The 16078-nt window shown below is 63.4% G+C and overlaps 3 protein-coding genes across 5 annotated transcripts in view; 1 reads left to right on the top strand and 2 right to left on the bottom strand.

The window, feature by feature from the left end:
- Positions 1-5: 5 nt before the first annotated feature.
- Positions 6-1968, top strand: LOC135420416 (transmembrane reductase CYB561D2). Its single transcript, XM_064667885.1, has 3 exons — positions 6-190; positions 278-315; positions 493-1968. The coding sequence occupies exons 1-3, from the start codon at positions 64-66 to the stop codon at positions 994-996; spliced, it is 669 nt and encodes a 222-aa protein (XP_064523955.1). The 5' UTR covers positions 6-63; the 3' UTR covers positions 997-1968.
- On the bottom strand, positions 1965-5135 carry TMEM115 (transmembrane protein 115). The gene is made up of 2 exons (XM_064667882.1): positions 4110-5135; positions 1965-3389 (listed from the first exon to the last, which is right to left on the bottom strand). Exons 1-2 carry the CDS (start codon positions 4961-4963, stop codon positions 3188-3190), a joined length of 1056 nt encoding a protein of 351 aa, XP_064523952.1. The 5' UTR covers positions 4964-5135; the 3' UTR covers positions 1965-3187.
- A 1260-nt stretch (positions 5136-6395) lies between these two features.
- The window catches only part of CACNA2D2 (calcium voltage-gated channel auxiliary subunit alpha2delta 2), a 209160-nt gene continuing 199477 nt past the window's right edge, over positions 6396-16078 (bottom strand). For 2 of the 3 annotated variants that reach the window (XM_064667862.1, XM_064667863.1), the window contains 16 exons: positions 15253-15313; positions 12791-12888; positions 12495-12585; positions 12301-12363; positions 12113-12216; positions 11925-12023; positions 11736-11830; positions 11424-11471; positions 10953-11024; positions 10638-10790; positions 10468-10520; positions 10306-10361; positions 10077-10200; positions 9454-9563; positions 9181-9269; positions 6396-8512 (listed from right to left, as the gene is read on the bottom strand). In XM_064667862.1, coding sequence (XP_064523932.1) covers positions 8384-8512; positions 9181-9269; positions 9454-9563; positions 10077-10200; positions 10306-10361; positions 10468-10520; positions 10638-10790; positions 10953-11024; positions 11424-11471; positions 11736-11830; positions 11925-12023; positions 12113-12216; positions 12301-12363; positions 12495-12585; positions 12791-12888; positions 15253-15313 — 1445 coding nt within the window. In that variant the 3' untranslated portion in view covers positions 6396-8383. The remainder of the gene's footprint in view (positions 8513-9180; positions 9270-9453; positions 9564-10076; positions 10201-10305; positions 10362-10467; positions 10521-10637; positions 10791-10952; positions 11025-11423; positions 11472-11735; positions 11831-11924; positions 12024-12112; positions 12217-12300; positions 12364-12494; positions 12586-12790; positions 12889-15252; positions 15314-16078) is intronic. The other variant, XR_010433513.1, reaches the window with a different exon arrangement.

Raw genomic sequence — 16078 nt, forward strand, 5'->3', positions numbered from 1 at the left:
CAATGGCGGCCCGCGCCGCGGCCCGGCAGTGTCGGCGGCGGCCGCTCCGCCCGCCCGGCCAACATGGCCCTGACGGCCGAGACCGAGTCCCGCCTGTACCGCTCGCTCCGCGTCGCCGCCGGCGCCGCCGCGCACCTCGTGGCGCTGGGCTTCCCCGCCGCCGTGGCCGTGCTGGCGCGGCCCGGATCCAGTGAGTGCCGCGGGGCCGGGACCGGGGCAGCGGGGGGGCGGCCGGGCCGGACCTCCGCGCTCATTTCACCCTGCCCTTCCCTTGCAGGTCTGTTCTCCTGGCACCCGCTGCTCATGGCGCTCGCGGTAAGTCCCGTCGCCCCGGGCACCGTGGCAGAGGCAGGGGCTGTGCCGGCGGAGCCCCCGGGCGGTGCGAGGCTGAGCCCCGGGAGCTCCCGGGAGCCGGGAAGCCGAGCCCCGGTTTCCTTGGGGGAGGGGTGGCTGCTCGGCCGGTGCCAACCCTGCTGCCCTCTGCCTTCCCAGTTCTCGTTCCTGATGACGGAGGCGTTGCTGATCTTCTCCCCGGAGACTTCGCTGCTGCGCTCCTTCTCCCGCAAGGTGCGGGTGCGGGCACACTGGGTGCTGCAGCTGCTCGCCCTGCTCTGCGCGCTCCTGGGGCTGGGAATCATCACCTACAACAAGCACCTGAACGGGAAGGGCCACTTCGTCACCTGGCACGGGCTGACGGGGCTGGTGGCCGTGCTGTACGCAGGGGGGCAGTGCGCCGGGGGCGTGCTCCTGCTCTACCCTAAGCTGATGAAGAACTGGACGCTGGCTAAGCTCAAGCTGTACCACGCCACCTCCGGGCTGGTGGGCTACCTGCTGGGCTGTGCTAGCCTCATGCTGGGCATGTGCTCACTCTGGTTCACCACGGCGGTGACCGGCGTCTCCTGGTACCTGGCCATGCTGTGCCCCCTCCTCACCAGCCTGGTGATCATGAACCAGGTGAGCAACGCGTACCTGTACCGCAAGCGGAGCCAGCACTGAAGGGCTGGCACACAACTGAACCCCCTGAGCGAGCTGGTGAGGCCGGGGCTCCCCCTCACAGCCCCCCCTGCTTGCACAGGGTCTCCTTGGAACTTTGTTTCTATTTCCTTGTCTCTTACTGGTCCTGGATTGTCCTTAGTGTCAGCTACAATGTGTGTGTGACACCCCCACCCGCCCCGATGGGGACATTTCCCAGCACAGGTGAAGCTGCTGGTCCCTGCAGCAGCTTGGTGCTCAGTGCTGGGAAATGGAGGGTTCGCTCAGGATTCCTGCTCCTTTTCCATTCCCACACAAGGACTGCTTTTGAGCAGGCAGGACAGGAGTCATCCTAGTGAGGAGGGCAGGGAAGTCCCCTCTCTCTCCTGGGAGGCCACAGTGGGCACCACGCTGCCTCTCCTGCCTCGGGGGCAGCTTGGCCAGGAAAGCACAGGGCACGGTTGTGGCTTTGGCCCTGGAAGGGCTGGGGCAGGGTGGTGGCACCCGAGGAAATGGTACAGGAGCACGTGTGTCCCCATGGCACGAGGGCTCCCCGGCACCAGAGCAGCCAGCCCTGCCCCGAGGCCACGGGTCTGGGCACTCGCTGCCACGCACAAACCCCTCTCCAGGCTGGGGCAGCACAGCCTCGGCTTGTTGAGGTGGGGTCAGTTTACAGAGCAAATGACTGAGCCAGGCTATGAACCTGCAGCCAGCAAAGGCATTTTGTCCTTTGGAGGGGCACAGGGAACAGTGTGAGCATGGGGGGAGGCACAGGCCTGGGGGACGAGCCCTTGGGAGGGCAGGAAGGGACCTCCTTGCTGGCATAACAGCCTTTCTCCCAGCCTGCCCACCCTCGGGGCTGCTGCGAGGCTCTGTCTGCAACTCCTCAGCACATATCCTGCTCCTGGCAGGGCTGGAGAGCTGGGAGCGGCTCCCAGGCTGAAAAATTCCTCTGTATCCAGAGCTTTTATTCAATAAAAATTTCAGGCAGCTACAGTGCAACAAGCCCTCTTTACTGCTTGGGGGGGGAACATGACTTTTTGGGGTGCTGGCACACATCCCCCCTGTAGATTTCCCACCTCCTCCTTTCAAAGGGTCTTTCCCAACTTGCTGGGAGCACCTGGGAAGAAACCCCCTGCCCAGGCTCCTGGCAAGAGCCTCGGGGGCTGCTCTGGGCCAGGCCCCCCGCCCTGCCCGTGCTCTGCTGCAGGAGCCAACTCTTTCAAAGAACTCTTTATTGATACCCAAATGTCCGTGTTCTTCCTGTTTGACAAAACCTTCTCGTGTGGTCCTTTAAAAAAATAATCACGACACCGCTGACCTGCATCCCGGGCTGGGAATTGCCAGCTGGATCAGGAGCTGTGAGGAGGCTGTCGCAGGGAGCATCCTCTCCATTCAGGAAAAAAAAAAACCACCAACACAGAGGGAGGGAAAGAGAAGGGGGGAGCCCATATTCTACCTGCAGGAAAGAAAACCTGCTGCTAGAGGAAGCAGCGAGAGCCCCACCATAAAAATTTAATTCCAGCTTCTAGTGTAATCTGACAAACGGATTAGCCGGGGAGCAGCCAAGGGCACTGGCTCCTCGCAGGGGGAGGGGGGCAGGAGAGGGAGGAGCAGAGAATCCCCACTGCAGAAAGCCTGGAGCTGGCAGTGCTGGACCACTGCTGTGAGGGGCTGGGTGGCCCCTTCCTGACCAGTGGCCTGTCCTCCCTGCCCAGCTTCTCACTGGTCCCAGCAAACTCCTGCCAGGGTGGTGGGAGGCTCCCCATGGGAAAGATATCTGGAAAAGAAACCCACCAGCCTTCCCATTCCCTCAGTTCAGGACAAAACTACCTTCAGAAGGGAGGAAATAAGTGTTGAGTGCTCTGGCCAAGCCCTGGCACAGAGGAAAAGCTGACTTCTATCCCACAAGGGCGAGCGCAGCGGCGTTGGGGTGGGGATCAGCCCCGTGTCCCTGTCCCGGGATAGCCCCCACTGACTGCTGACTCCACGGCCTGGCCCGCGCCGAGGGGAGCGGCTCCAGCAATCCCTGTCCTCGCGGTGGCGGCAGTGTCACCGTCCCGGGTGCCTGGTGCTGGCCACGAGCAGCAGCAAAGCGTTGCTGGAATGAGGTGTCCCCCTGCCTGTGCCACGGGAGGAGTCCCAGCTCCCAGCCGTGCGGGATACAAGGGGGATTAGCAGCTCTCCAAGGGAGACAGGGCGGGAAGGGGGCCGGTCACAGCTGGGCCGGGGCATCCTGGAAGCTGATGAGGTTGGACTCCTGGCCGGGGCTCTTGCCGGCCGCGCCGGGGTCGGGCAGCAGTGGAGTGTCAGCCTTGGCCGCCGCTGCCTCCTCCTCCTCATCCTCCATGCTGGGCCAGGCCGACTGGTCCTCCACGCGCTTCAGCCGCTCGTTCAGAGCCTTCAGGGCCAGCTGCCTGCGGGGCAAGGGCACACCTGGTTAACCCCGGGTCCAAGGGGCAGGGCAGGGGCTGACGGCTCTGCCCCACGGGGCACTGCGCGAGCCTGGCCCTGGCTCCTTCCCAGCAGGAAAGGGTGGATTCAGCAGCACTGGGGACGACCCGGAGCACACAGGACTGCTCCAGACACTCACACAGGCTCCCAGACTACACACACGAGTTTTTGCGCCACGTGGTGCGCTCGGAGGCTGTCAGGGAGCACACGGGCTGCTCTGGGAATGGGGAAGAGGCATAAAACAGGGCAGGGAAAAAGGAATGCCAACGCCTTGTCCAAACCCTCCTGCTAGGAGTCAGGAGGGCCAATGCCGGATGTGCAGGAGGGCTGGGGCGTGGGGCTGACTCACTGCCTTCCCCTGTGCCGGGGGGGGGGGGTGCAAGATTGCCGTGAGCCGGGGCTGGCACCTCCCCACGCTGTCCCCCTTCCTTCTGCAGGGACCCCAAACCCTGTCTGCCCCTTCCCCAGCATCTCCCCACTGCTCCACATCTTGAAGAGCAGGATAACATCCCACCAGCCCCGGGAAATGCTCCTCACCACCTCCGTGGCAGGGTAGCCCCCATGCAGACGGTCCCTGCTTAGCAATCTGCACCTAAACCTACCCCCTCCTCCTTGCTCGGATTTTAACCCGACCCTCGCTGTCCCTGAACACACGATCCCAACGGCAGCAGGGCGGGCGGTACCTTCTCCTCTCAGCGTCCTGGGGGTCCGTGCCCGGCAGGCTGATGGTGATGGAGGACGGGGCGCCCACGTCGTATCGCTTGACGGTCTTGCGGCACACCCGCACCTTCACCAGGACGCCGTGCACCAGGTTGGCCACCAGACCCACCACGGGCTGCAGGATCTCGGGGAAGAAAGTGGCGAAGGCGAAGTGGTCAGACATGTCTCCGCGGCCCCTACTGTGCCGCTGGTAGAAGCGGAGATAGACCCAGCTGGAGAGGAGCCCGAAGCCGTACGAGGCCAGTACATTGCTCTCGACGAGGGCAGCGAGCCGCAGCAGAGCCAGGAGGAGGAGCAGGAGCATGGGGACAGCCTTCATCCTGACCTGAGGCACCTTCAGCACGGTGCTGTCCCCCATCGTCTGCTTGAGGGCCACGAGGACCCCGCCGAGGAAGCCCAGCCCGCCGTGGATGCGCACAGCGAACAGGTAGTCGAGATGGAAGGAGGCCACGTAGGTGAGGAAGTAGGCGAGGGCCGCCAGGAGCCCCACGGAGATGTTCACCACGGCGAAGAAGACGAGCAGCTCCAGGGCTCCCCAGAGGGGCTCCAGCAGCCGCCCCGCCGCCCCCAGCGTGGCCAGCGCTGCCGCCAGCCCCCAGGCGCGCTGCTCCACCAGCCCGTGCGTCAGCAGCGTCCACACCCAGAAGTTGGGGGGCAGCAGGTAGCCCGGCGTCACCGCCAGCCCGTAGGCCGTGTCCAGCCCGAAGGAGAGCAGGTACAGCAGCACTGCGGCCGCGCTCAGCGACTTCACCACCACGCTGGTGCCGGCCAGTGCCGCCAGAAAGTGCTGCCGGGCCACCGGCAGGTACCGCCGCATCTTCGGCCCCACGGGCGGGACGGGGCGGCCCCGCGGGGGCTGTCCGGCCCCCCCACCCCGCCCGCCTCCCCCCCGCGCCCTCCCGGTGCCGCTGCCGGTGCCGCCGCCGCCGCTCCGCCCGGGCCGGGCCGCGCTCGGCCCCGCTGCTGGGACAGGCCGGGCGCGGACAAACAGCGCGGCTGCGCCTGCGCGGGGGCGCGCGCGACGGGGCGGGGCCGCGCCGCGGGGGCTGAGCCGGGGCGTCGCGGGGCACGTCGGGATTTGTAGTCCGGGAACGGGAGGGGAGACGGAGATGGTGGGGGGGACACGGACATGGGAGGGATATGGACACGGGGGGGGACACGGGTACGGGGAGGAGGCACGGCCAGGAGGGGTGACGCAGACATCGGGGGGACACGAGATAAACGGCCGTGAAGACGCGTACACGAGGGGGGGTCATGCACACAGGGGGACATGGACACGAGGGGCACGGGACAAACCGCCGGGAGGATACGGACACGGGGGGGACATGGGACAAACAGGTCGAGGGACATGGACACGGGACAGATGGCCGGGAGGATACAGACACGGGAGCGACATGGACACAGAAGGACAAGGGACAAACGGCTGGGAGGGAACATGTATGTGGAGGGGACACGGACACGAGTGGACATGGACACGGGGACTGACAGGGACACTGGGGGATGCAGGACAAACGGCCATGAAGACATGTACGTGGGTGGGTGGCATGGACACGGGGGTGACACGGACACGGGGGACATGGGACGAACAGCTCGGGGGACATGGACATGAGGGGTGACACGGACATCAGGGGACACGGGACAAATGGCCCGGGGGCATGTGGGACAAACGGGGAGGACATGGACACAGAGGAACATGGGACAAACGGCCGGGGACACATGGACACGGGGTACATGGGGGTGGGTGTCTGTCTGGGTGGCAGAACATGGTTATGGGGCCGTGAGGGGGATGGTCGTGGGGAGGTGGACACGGGGGGCACAAACCCTGGGAAGAAGGGATGTGGACACGGGTGGGCTGCACACAGGGAGCACCTCGGGGACGTTGAACCCATGGGACAGGGCTGTGGGGACACAGACACAAGGGGATGTGGAGTGGGGAGAGTGGACATGGGGATTTGGGGAAGGGGCAACACAGTCCTGAGGGGACACAGGGAGATGGGGGAGCCTGGGGGGGGTTGGGAAGAGGCTGAGCCTCTGCTGCCCCCCAGGCCCTCCTGTGCAGTGCGTGGGGCTCTGCGAACCCACGGCTCTGCTGCGTCCCTGCCTGTGCCCAAATCCCTGCCCGTCAGCCTCACAGAGGTGCAGCACGTGTGAAGGCAGCAGCCCCCCAAATATCCTGTGCCACCCCACATGCTGTGCCCCCCCCGGCCGTGCCCACCCCCCCCCCCAGGCAATGATGCAGCCACCGCCTGTGAAGTGAAAATATGAACATTATTTAATAACTGAGTCTCTGTAATAAACCATTTGAAAATATTTTACAAGGAGTCACACGCACGATATCTTACAAATTGTCTTTTTGTTGGTTTTTTTTTGTTCTTTTTTTTTTTTAAGTTTTCCAACTCTTCTGTACAAAAAGAAAAAAAAATCGAAACCCAACGAAATAAAAATAAATTAAAGAAAATAAATTTAAAAACCCAACGCCTTTTAATGAGCAGAGAGAAGCTTTTGGGCAGGGACAGGGCAGGACGCAACCCCGGCAGGACGGGGGGGCCCGGGGCCACGTCGCCCCTTCGTCTCATTGGTTTTTAACTTAAAATAGACTATATATGTATATATTTATAGGTATGTATAGTGGTGGTTTTCTGGCAGAGCACCTAACTAGACTACAGAAGTACACACACTCCCGGTAACACAGAGCCATCTGTTCAAACACGGTTCCCAGAGACAGTAACCAAACACACACTGAAAAAGCTACAAGCAGAATGACCATTAATTAACCCCCAGCACTAATTAGTGCCTGGCACCCTCCCAAGCCCCCCCGGGGTGGCCGTGCCGAGGGGGCTCCCCTGGACCCGGTTGATGGGGTGGCTCTGAGCGGGGTGGCCCAGGGGGGTGAGGGTCCCCAGGGCTGCCTGCCCGGGCAGGGACCCCCAGCACTGCCGGGAGCAGTGGGGGGCACGGGTGATGGGTATGGCACCCCCTGTACTGCGGCATCCCGGGCTGTCACGGCCGGGCACCCTGTGCTGGACCCCCCCAGCCCTGCGGCACCTCTTCTGGATGGGTTAGTGGGGTGCCAGAGCTGAGCAGCTACCTCGTCCCCTCCTTGGCACCCAGCATTTTGACTGGGGCGGACAAAACACTCCCACCTGAGCTCCTCGGTGCGAGCCCCAGCCCCTCCCGCCCCCCCAGCACTGCGTGCCCCCCAGCCAGGGCCCCCGCAGCACCCGGGGGCTGCTCCCCTCGCCATGGATGGTGACCCGAGGGACAGGCAGGGGGGCCTGGCACGTCCCCTCTGGGGATATGTGGCACCTCCCGCTCCACTTGGCACTAGGGACGTGCGGCATGTCCCGCTGCGGGGCATGTGGTGTGACCCACTCGAGAGCTCATCCATGTCCCCCAGGGGAGCAGCACGTCCCTCTGGCAGGATGAGGGGGGCAGGGCAGGGCTGGGGGGTACAGGGCTGGGTGGGCAGGATTCACAGTGATCTGCAGAACGGAAAAGAAATAAAAAATATTTTCCCCCCTCCTTTTCACCCCGACATCTGTGTTCAAGAATAGCTGAGCCAAGTGCAGGGACCAGGGCTCCACTGTGCCACTGCCCCCTGGCCCTGCCCCTGCCTGCTCTCAACCCCAGCCCGCAGGGATGCTGGAGCTGCCCCACACACCCCGGGGCCGGTACCGCTGGAACAAATACTACTGACCCGCACAGTCAAGTCAAGTCCTTTTTTCTTTTTTTTTTTTTTTTCTTTTTTTCTCCTTTCACCCCCCACCCCCCTTTTTTTTTTTCTTTCATATGTCCTCGTTGCTGACAATAAACCCCGCCTGTCTCCAGGTGAAAATGTTGGAAACTCGATGTAGAAAGATCTGCTTTAAAATCTTCAGGCTAAAAAAATAGGCGAGGTGGACTGGGGGGGTCGCGGGCGGAGGGCTCCGACGCCACTTTTCCGAGTGCGAGCGGCCGGGAGGGCGCGACGCCGGGGCACCGTCCCGGTCCCCGCTCTGCCGGGGAGCCCCTGCCCGGTCCCCGCTCTGCCGGGGAGCCCCTGCCCGGTCCCCGCTCTGCCGGGGAGCCCCTGCCCGCACCCCGACTCTTCTTTGGCTGCGGCCGGTGTGGAGAGCGGGGCGGCATCGCGGGGATCCCCGAGGCAGCGGAGGGGACGTCGCTCCCGCCCCACCGGGCCAGGGAGGGGGATGGAGATGGAAGTTGAAAGAAAAGAGAGCTGGCGGGGGCGGCCAGGGGGCTAAAGGCAGGCGGCCGGAGGCAGCGGGTGCCGGCTGGTGCTGGAGTAGAGGAGCAGCAGCTGCAGGGAGAGCAGGACCCCCACGGAGGGGGCGAAGGAAGCCCCTCGGCCGCAGTCTGAGGTATCTTCCTGGGTGGGCAAAGAGAGAGGGGCCATGGGGCACCCCCAGCAGTGCCTCGGCTCCCACAGGGGCACCCACTGCCGTGGAAGGGGCACTCACCACCCCCCTGCAGCCTGGCTACACCTCCTGCTCTAGGGTTCCTGTGGCATAGCCCCCTCCCCCCCAAACAACCCACCGTGCTGCTCTCCTTGGGACCCCCATGGCTCTGCTCTCCTCCCAGGAGGTCACCCCATGGCATTGCTCTCCTAAGGACCCTTCATAGCTCTGATCTCCCCACGGGGCACCCCAAGGCTCCTGACCCCCCACCCTGGGTCCTCCCAGGGCTCCAAACCCCCATCAGGTGGGAGCCCCCACAGCGCTGCACCCCCAGCATCCCCTCATGGCTCTGTTCCCCTCAGAGGGACAGTCCATGGCTCTGCTCCCCCACTGCAGGGGCACTCACCCCTCCATCTCTCCCCAGGGGTGAACCCTGCTCTGCTCCCCTGCGGTCCCCTCATGGCTCCAGTCCCCTGCTCAAGGGAAACCCGCTGCCCAAATGTCCCCTATAGGAGCACCCCACAGCTTTGCTCCCTTGGGGACGCCCCATGGCTATACCCCCCCACCCAGAGGGCACCCCCTGCTCCCATCTCTTCCCAGGGGACCCCCCAGCTCCGCTCCCCCCCTGCACTCCACCTACTGTTGCATTGTAGTCGAAGCAGATGTGGGGGCCTTTCCGGTAGCGGGGCCTGTCCACCAGCTCACACTGATTGGGGTCCCTCGGGGGGGCTTTGCAGGTCAAGGAAACCACCAGGGACACAGCAGCGAGGGCTTATGGGGCACCCTGCGGCCACCTCCAGCCTCTCTGGTCACAGGCTATCTCCCTCCACCTCCACCAAACCCCACAGCTCCCTGCCCCCCCCCCCCCGATCCCTCTGCCACACCCCGGTGGGATGCAGCCTCCAAAGGATACCTCTTACCTCTGCCTGCATCAGCTTGACAGACTCACACTGGCTGCAGAGGGGCTTGTCAGCCACCACAAAGAGCAGGTTGGTGTTAGCCAGTCTCTGTGCATGGAAAAGCCTGGGGGTGCGATGGCAGTGGGGACCCCTGTTACCCTGTGCCCTGATCTCTCCCAGTCCCCAGTGCCAACCCTGCCAGCACATGGCTCTGGGGAGGCTAAGCCAGCCACAGTTTCACTCCTGTCCTCATCCTCTTCCTCATCCCTGCTCCTAACCTCATCCCTGCTCCTAACCTCATCCCTGTCCCCTACCTCATCCCCATCCCTGTCCTCAACCTCATTCCTGTCCCCATTCCCATCTCCACATCCCTCCCCATCCCCATGTTATGGGGCTGCCCAGGGACTCTGATGGGCTTTCAGGGCCCATGTCCATGTGGAGGAGCCCTGGGGACATCAGCACCTCCAGCCCATGGGGACACTACTGCTGCTCTCTGTCCCCCCATCCAGGTACCACAGTCCCCTCAACTGCTGCATGGCATCTCCTATGGCCCCCATGCGGGCAGGGGTCCCGGCAAGGCAGGCTGGGGGATGTCCCCAGCCCTGACCAGGGGGTGGGACCACGGGGACGGACCCACCTGGAGCAGTTGCCGCAGTCGATGATGGCATTGTAGGTGGCGTTGACGGTGCTGAAGTAGTACTGCGTCTGCTTCATGATGCAGCTCGTCTCCCTGGCCTCCATGCCGTCCCCTGCCACCTCCTCTGTGCCAGCACAGCGCCATGGGACAGGGGCCACCAACCCCCCCACCACGCAACCCCTGCCACGGCCCCTGCCCACCCCCAGCCCAGGTCTCCCTGGGGACTCACCCGTCTGGAACCAGCTGCTGTAGGTGAGGCTGTACAGGAACTGCTGGAAGAGGGACCTGGGGAAGGAAAGCGTGGCCACATCAGCTGTCCCAACCCCAAGGACACCCCTGTGTCACTCCCCAATGGAAATGGCCCCTGGAGAGGGGACATGGCAGGACTCACCAGGCTGCAGCCGAAGTCCACCAGGCGAGGCTCAGGAGATCAGCCACGGTGGGCTGTGGGCAAAGAAGAGGGCAATCGCCAGCAGGTCCCCGTGCAGGGCACTGGGGACACACTCATGGGCCCCCCAGATCACAGACCACCTGGAAGCCACCAGCCCTGTGAGTGCTCACCACAAAGACACCGCGGGGTGCAGCGCCTGTGTTGCTTGGGGCCTCCGGGGCACAGACAGACTGGAAGTCATAGGACTCCTTACGGGTGTAGAAGGAGTTGTTGTAGAGGGCAGACATCAGGTTGGCATCCACTTCGCTGAAGAACTTGCCCACCTGGGATGGGGACACTGAGTCTGCATCCAAACACCATGTCGACGTGGGACTCCCCCGGTGGGGACTTGAGTGGGGCTGTGTCATGCCATCTCTGGCACGAGCTCAGAGGTCTCAGCTCCCCACTGGCATCCCATGCTCAGGAGAGCTGCAGGCACCGCTCACCTGGTACCAGTGGTCCTCCTGGTTGGAGAGCACCAGGAAGCCCCCATCGTCGATGAGGACACAGATGAGGTCCTGGGGAAGGAGGGCAGTGTCATCCACCCCAGTCACGCCCAGGGCAAGGCAGGACAGGCAGGGTGGGGGGCGATGGGCTGTCAGGCAGGGGGCCCAGCACAGTGTCCCCAAGCCTGGGGGCTGCTCAGAAGCATCTCGGTGCCAGAAGCATCTGTGCTGGGTGCAGGGAGCAGGAGACACCACCACCCTGGGGGGTTTCACAGCCCTCTCAGGGGGGGTCCACAGGTCACAGGGCAAGCCCTGGGGCTTCATCGCTGAAAGGTGAGTCAGGGGCTGGCTGAGCTCCAGGAGCAACAGGGGACAGGGTGGGTGCCCAGGCAGGGTGAGCAGGGGACAGGGAGCCCTCCCCGTCACCGTCTACTCCCCCACCAGCTGCCCCCACCCCTGCCCACCACCCACCTTGTTGTTGGCCTCACAGTCCATCTCACAGCTGGTCGAGGGGTCGCACTGTCAACCGAAACCAGGGCAGAGGGACAGGTTAGCAGGATGGTCATCACCCTAGAGCTGTCCTCCTGGCCAGAAGGGGACACACGGGGTGGTGTCCCCAGGGGCTGGGGACAGGTGCCCCGAGCAGGGTGACGGGCAGGGCTGTGCAGGAGGAACACACCCGGTGCAACCACAGGCACCATGTCCCAGCAGTGCTCACCAACAAGCAGAGCTCCCCCCGTCCCCCCATCCCCATTCCCGTGCTGTGCCAGCCCCAGGACATACTCGGCGGGTGCCCAGCTGGTCACGGTCCGTCCGGTTGCTCGCCAGCACTTTGAACTTCTCAGCCCAGGCCTCCAGGTCCAGCTTCACCCCCACCACTGGGGCAGTGGGGAGACAGGGTGAGCCCTGGTGCTGGAGGGGTTACGAGGACCCCCTCCAGCCTGACGTCAGGGCACTCAGCCCCCTGCCTACCTGCTGGCTTCAGAGTCTTGCCCTTGATGCTGAGCTCCACGGCGGTGCTCACCAGGATCCCAATGGTGTTGTTCTCCAGGTCGAGCCCTCGGTAGCCGGCTGTGGAAGGCAGGGGATGCATCAGGGGATGCATGGAGCCAGCCCCTGGTAGCCTGTGTCACCCCTCGCTGTCCCAAGCTGGCACCCACCATCCCGGTAGGGTGGCTTGAAGATGTAGCCCTTGTTGTCCAGACTCCTTCGGTAGAAGCTGGCGTTGAAGGGCTCTGGTTCCTCCTCCCAGTCATCTGCAGCCCTGGGTGGGAGCAGCCACAGCCATGACTGTCACTGTCACTGTCCAGCAGGAGCAGACAAGTCACGGCACGGGCTGGACACTCACTTGTTAGGGAAGACACGGGTGATGCCCCCATCAGTGGCTGCGAAGACAGCCAAGAGGCTGTACCTGCAAGGAGAGGGGCCGGGTACGCCCGGCATCAGTGGGGTTTTGCTCTGTCCCTACCTACACAGCCCATCCTAATCCTCCTCTGCTCCAAGAGAGTGCTGCCCATCCCGGGCCACCTCCTTTGCACGTACGTGTTGAGGTCCTGGTTCTTCCAGACCTGGTCCACCAGCTGCTGCGTGATGCCTGTGTCCAGGATCAGGTTGTGCAGGAGGAAGTTGTCGCCTTGAGAGGAAGATGGAGAGCAGGAGGAGGTGAGGGCTGGCCACATGGGGGTCACCCACGCCCCTTGCTCTGCTCCGACATCTCCCCAGCAGCAGCTCCCAGGACCCCAACCCAGTATAGTTCACCCCGTGCCCCATCTCCCTCTGAAATGCCGTCCACCTCCAACCCCCCAGCAGCCTCCCCACCAGCCATCCCAGTTACTCACACTGCTTGGAGTCTGGGGTCACCTTTTCCATGAGGGCAATAAAGTTTTCCAGGAATTCGGTGTTGTTATCCGACAAGTCGAGGTCTTTGCAATACTCTCTGGGGTTTGGGGGACAAGGTTTGTTGTTTGTGGGGATGGAAAAGGCAAGGTCAGTTCTCCCCCGGGGACAGCGGGGTGGGTGCTGGCCGTGCTGCCAACACCGGGGCTTGCCAGGGACACCATGGTGGTGATGTGCCACCTTTGCTGTGAGTGTCACCCCACCAGGGCAGCCGGCTCTGGGCATCTCTGCAGACTGCCCAGCACCCAGTCCCCGCTGCCTGCAGTGCCACCGGCGCAGCGTCACACCAGCCACCGGCTCCGTCACTGCCACGGGCACTGAGGTGCCACCACCTCTGCCAGGGCCAGGATTGATGGATCCCAGTTTGCCTGGAGTGGTACAACACTGAGTCCATCTCTCCCATACCAGTGGGGCTACTGGTGGGACTGGGTGCTTCTGACACCGTACTTACCTGTGGGGCCAGTCGGGCACCACCGTGCCCACCCTGCCCTGCTCCTGTGGCACCCCGGGGAGTGGGGGCTCCACTGTGGGTGTGAGCAGGGGTTTGCCTTGGGAGACTCTACAGCTGCACTGGCAGCACCAGGCAGGCGCTCACAGCCGTACCTGCACCCTTTGCACAGATGGTTGGGTGCTGGGTGAGCCCTGGCAGGTGGAGATGGGTGCTCGCCCACAGGCATTGCTGGCCCCGAGCCCCTCCTGGGATGGGCACCATGGGGGCTGCCATGTCCCTGCTCCAGTCTGGGACATCCTGAGTGCAGAGTCCCAGCCCCACCAACACCAGACACAGCTGTAACCTGTTGGTCACCATGAGGCTCTGACCAGCGTGCCAAGAGCCTCCCTTCCTCAGCAGTGTGGCTGTGAACAGTGCTGGGGTGCTCTGGGCCCCCCCCACCTCATGGCCCCTCTGCCAAGCTCCTGATTCTGACAAAAACCTCATTAAGAGGACAAGTGTTGGAGCAGAGGGTGGCAGGGACCATGCCCAGGGGGCAGCTGAAAAACCTGGGGCACCCTGGCCAGCCTGGCCAGGCCCCTCGACCCCTGGTCGGGGGGAGCAGCCACCTAAATATCTACACCGACACGCACAGGTACAGGTACTCACACACCCACGGGGATGGGGATATACGGTTTCTGAAAATTTCCAGTGGCCCGTGGGCACGGCAGTGCCAATGGCAGATCATACAGTCGCCCTGGGTGCTGGGCACCCCCCAGCACATGGCTCCTCCCTGCCACCTGCCCCTGCTGGGCTGGCACCCACCGCAGGAAGGGGGCTCATGGAGCTGCTTTGGGGGCACCGACTTTTCTTGGGGGACCTTGACTTTCACAGCCTGCCTTCCTCTCCAGCTGCACCAACCACAGAGCCCCACGCCCAACACTGACCTCATCACTGCAGCCTGAGCAGGAGAGTCGGGGTGCAGACCCACTCCTGGGCCTCGGGCATCACCTCCCTATCCAACCCCTTAGAGTGCTTACAGGCCAATTTTTCAATAACAGGGTTTTCCTGTTTCTCATTTATACTCTGCTTTGGCTCCCATGTGTCCTGGACCTCAACTCCACTGCCTCATGCGTGGCCTGGGGACCAAGCACTCCACAAAAACCTGGGACTACACAATAACTGTACATTTTGGGCTGGTCTGCCCAGAGTTCATGTAAGTGAGCGATGCCTGCTGTGGGCTGGGAGGGTGGGGGGTACCTGCAGGTGGCCTCGATGTACCTCAACCTGCTGCAGTCCCCAAGAGCCACAATGACAAAACATCCCCTAACAGGGCAGTGAGAGGCTATAATGACCTATCAGTAGAGAGGTAACGAACTTGTGATGTTAATTAGGGCTGGTCAGAGATTGCACAGTGGGAAGGGCAGGGTGCCGGCGAGCCATGGGGCTCCCCCAGCACATCGCAGAGGGATGGTGCTTCATTCCTGTTATGTAACAAGACTGGGTGGCATGGCCCAGGGGAGGGGACAGATCTGTCTGTCCCGTGGCCACTACACTGTCCTCATGTCCCCCTTCCCACCTTGTGGCCAGCAGCCTCCTGAAACCCCCTGGGCATCCCAAATTTGAGCCAAAACCTACCCTTCCTTCTCCTCCCCACCCCGCAGCCAGCACGACTGTATGATGCCACGGCCGGCCCCTCGCCCGGCAGGGATTTTCAGAAACTATACCTATATATGCACGCGCAGAGGTCGGGCCGCACCGGGTGCATATATACTGTGTGGGATGCAACCGGGTGGCGGAGCGGGGCCGGGGTCCCGGCGCAGCCCCCTCGGCCGAGCGGGCACACGACACACACAGCCACGGGGCACGGGGAGGGGGGACAAGGCACGATGAGGCGAGGATGGGGGGCGATGGTGGGGTCGGCAGCGGGGCCGGGGCGGATGCACACCTCGGCAAGCGCACACGCAAAGCTACCTGGGAGCAATGAACACATGTCCCTCCGACTCAAAGCTGTTGGGCAGCAGGTATTCAAAATCTGCAACAGAAAGGGAAGGTTATCCGGCGGGGAGCAGGGGAAGGGGACGCCGGGGGGCCAGGAGGGAGAGAGACGGACAGAGAGAGAGAGGGGGGAGGGAATCGGAAAAAAAACAAAAAAAGGCATTTGCTGCTTTTAGTAACAAGAGAGGAAGGAAAAGGCCGTTCTGCTGTTGCTGGCACCGCACGGGAAGGAAGGTTATAGCCAAATCAGGAGAGGTTTGCCCATCTCGGCTCGAATTTGCTCGGTCGCGGGCTGGAGGCGCGCGGTCGCGTACGCGCGGCCGGTGGCGTGTACGCAGGGACACACAGACACACACACATATATATATGTGCGCACATGTATATATATGCATGTTCGGGAGGGCGGGGGGGACGTCTCTCTCTCGGGGAAGGGGTGGTGGGCAAGGGCAGGGAACCACATGCTGCGCTCCTGGCCGAGGAGGATCACCAGAACACTCGGTTGTCGGGAGAAAAAAAATAAAGGAGTTTTCAGGCATCGACATGGCCAGAGGGGAACCTTGCCGAGGACAGTCCAACCAGAGGCTCCCGCCCTGCGCAGGGCCGTGCAATGCGCTAACGGGCTCCACCGCCAGGCACCGGTGCCCCTCCCTCCCCGGGGCGGTGGGACCCCAACGGGGACGGGATGCCCGCTCGCCCGCCAGCACGCTCTGCTCTAACAGAGGGGTGCAGCCCAGCAGGTCTGGGGGGGCTCCTGGGAGTGCCCTCGGTAGAGGGGCAGCGGATGCGGGGCTCAGCTCGTGGG

Source organism: Pseudopipra pipra, chromosome 11, assembly GCF_036250125.1.
Source record: "Pseudopipra pipra isolate bDixPip1 chromosome 11, bDixPip1.hap1, whole genome shotgun sequence".
NCBI lineage: Eukaryota > Metazoa > Chordata > Aves > Passeriformes > Pipridae > Pseudopipra > Pseudopipra pipra.

Bases quoted from the DNA above. Each gene is read 5' to 3' on its own strand.
- TMEM115 (XM_064667882.1), bottom strand. From the start codon at position 4,963: ATGCGGCGGTACCTGCCGGTGGCCCGGCAGCACTTTCTGGCGGCACTG. The intron at 3,390-4,109 runs GTACCGCCCGCC...CTTGCCCCGCAG, and splicing joins CAGGACGCTGAGAGGAGAAG to GCAGCTGGCCCTGAAGGCTC.
- LOC135420416 (XM_064667885.1), top strand. From the start codon at position 64: ATGGCCCTGACGGCCGAGACCGAGTCCCGCCTGTACCGCTCGCTCCGC. The intron at 191-277 runs GTGAGTGCCGCG...CTTCCCTTGCAG, and splicing joins GCTGGCGCGGCCCGGATCCA to GTCTGTTCTCCTGGCACCCG. The intron at 316-492 runs GTAAGTCCCGTC...CTGCCTTCCCAG, and splicing joins CGCTGCTCATGGCGCTCGCG to TTCTCGTTCCTGATGACGGA.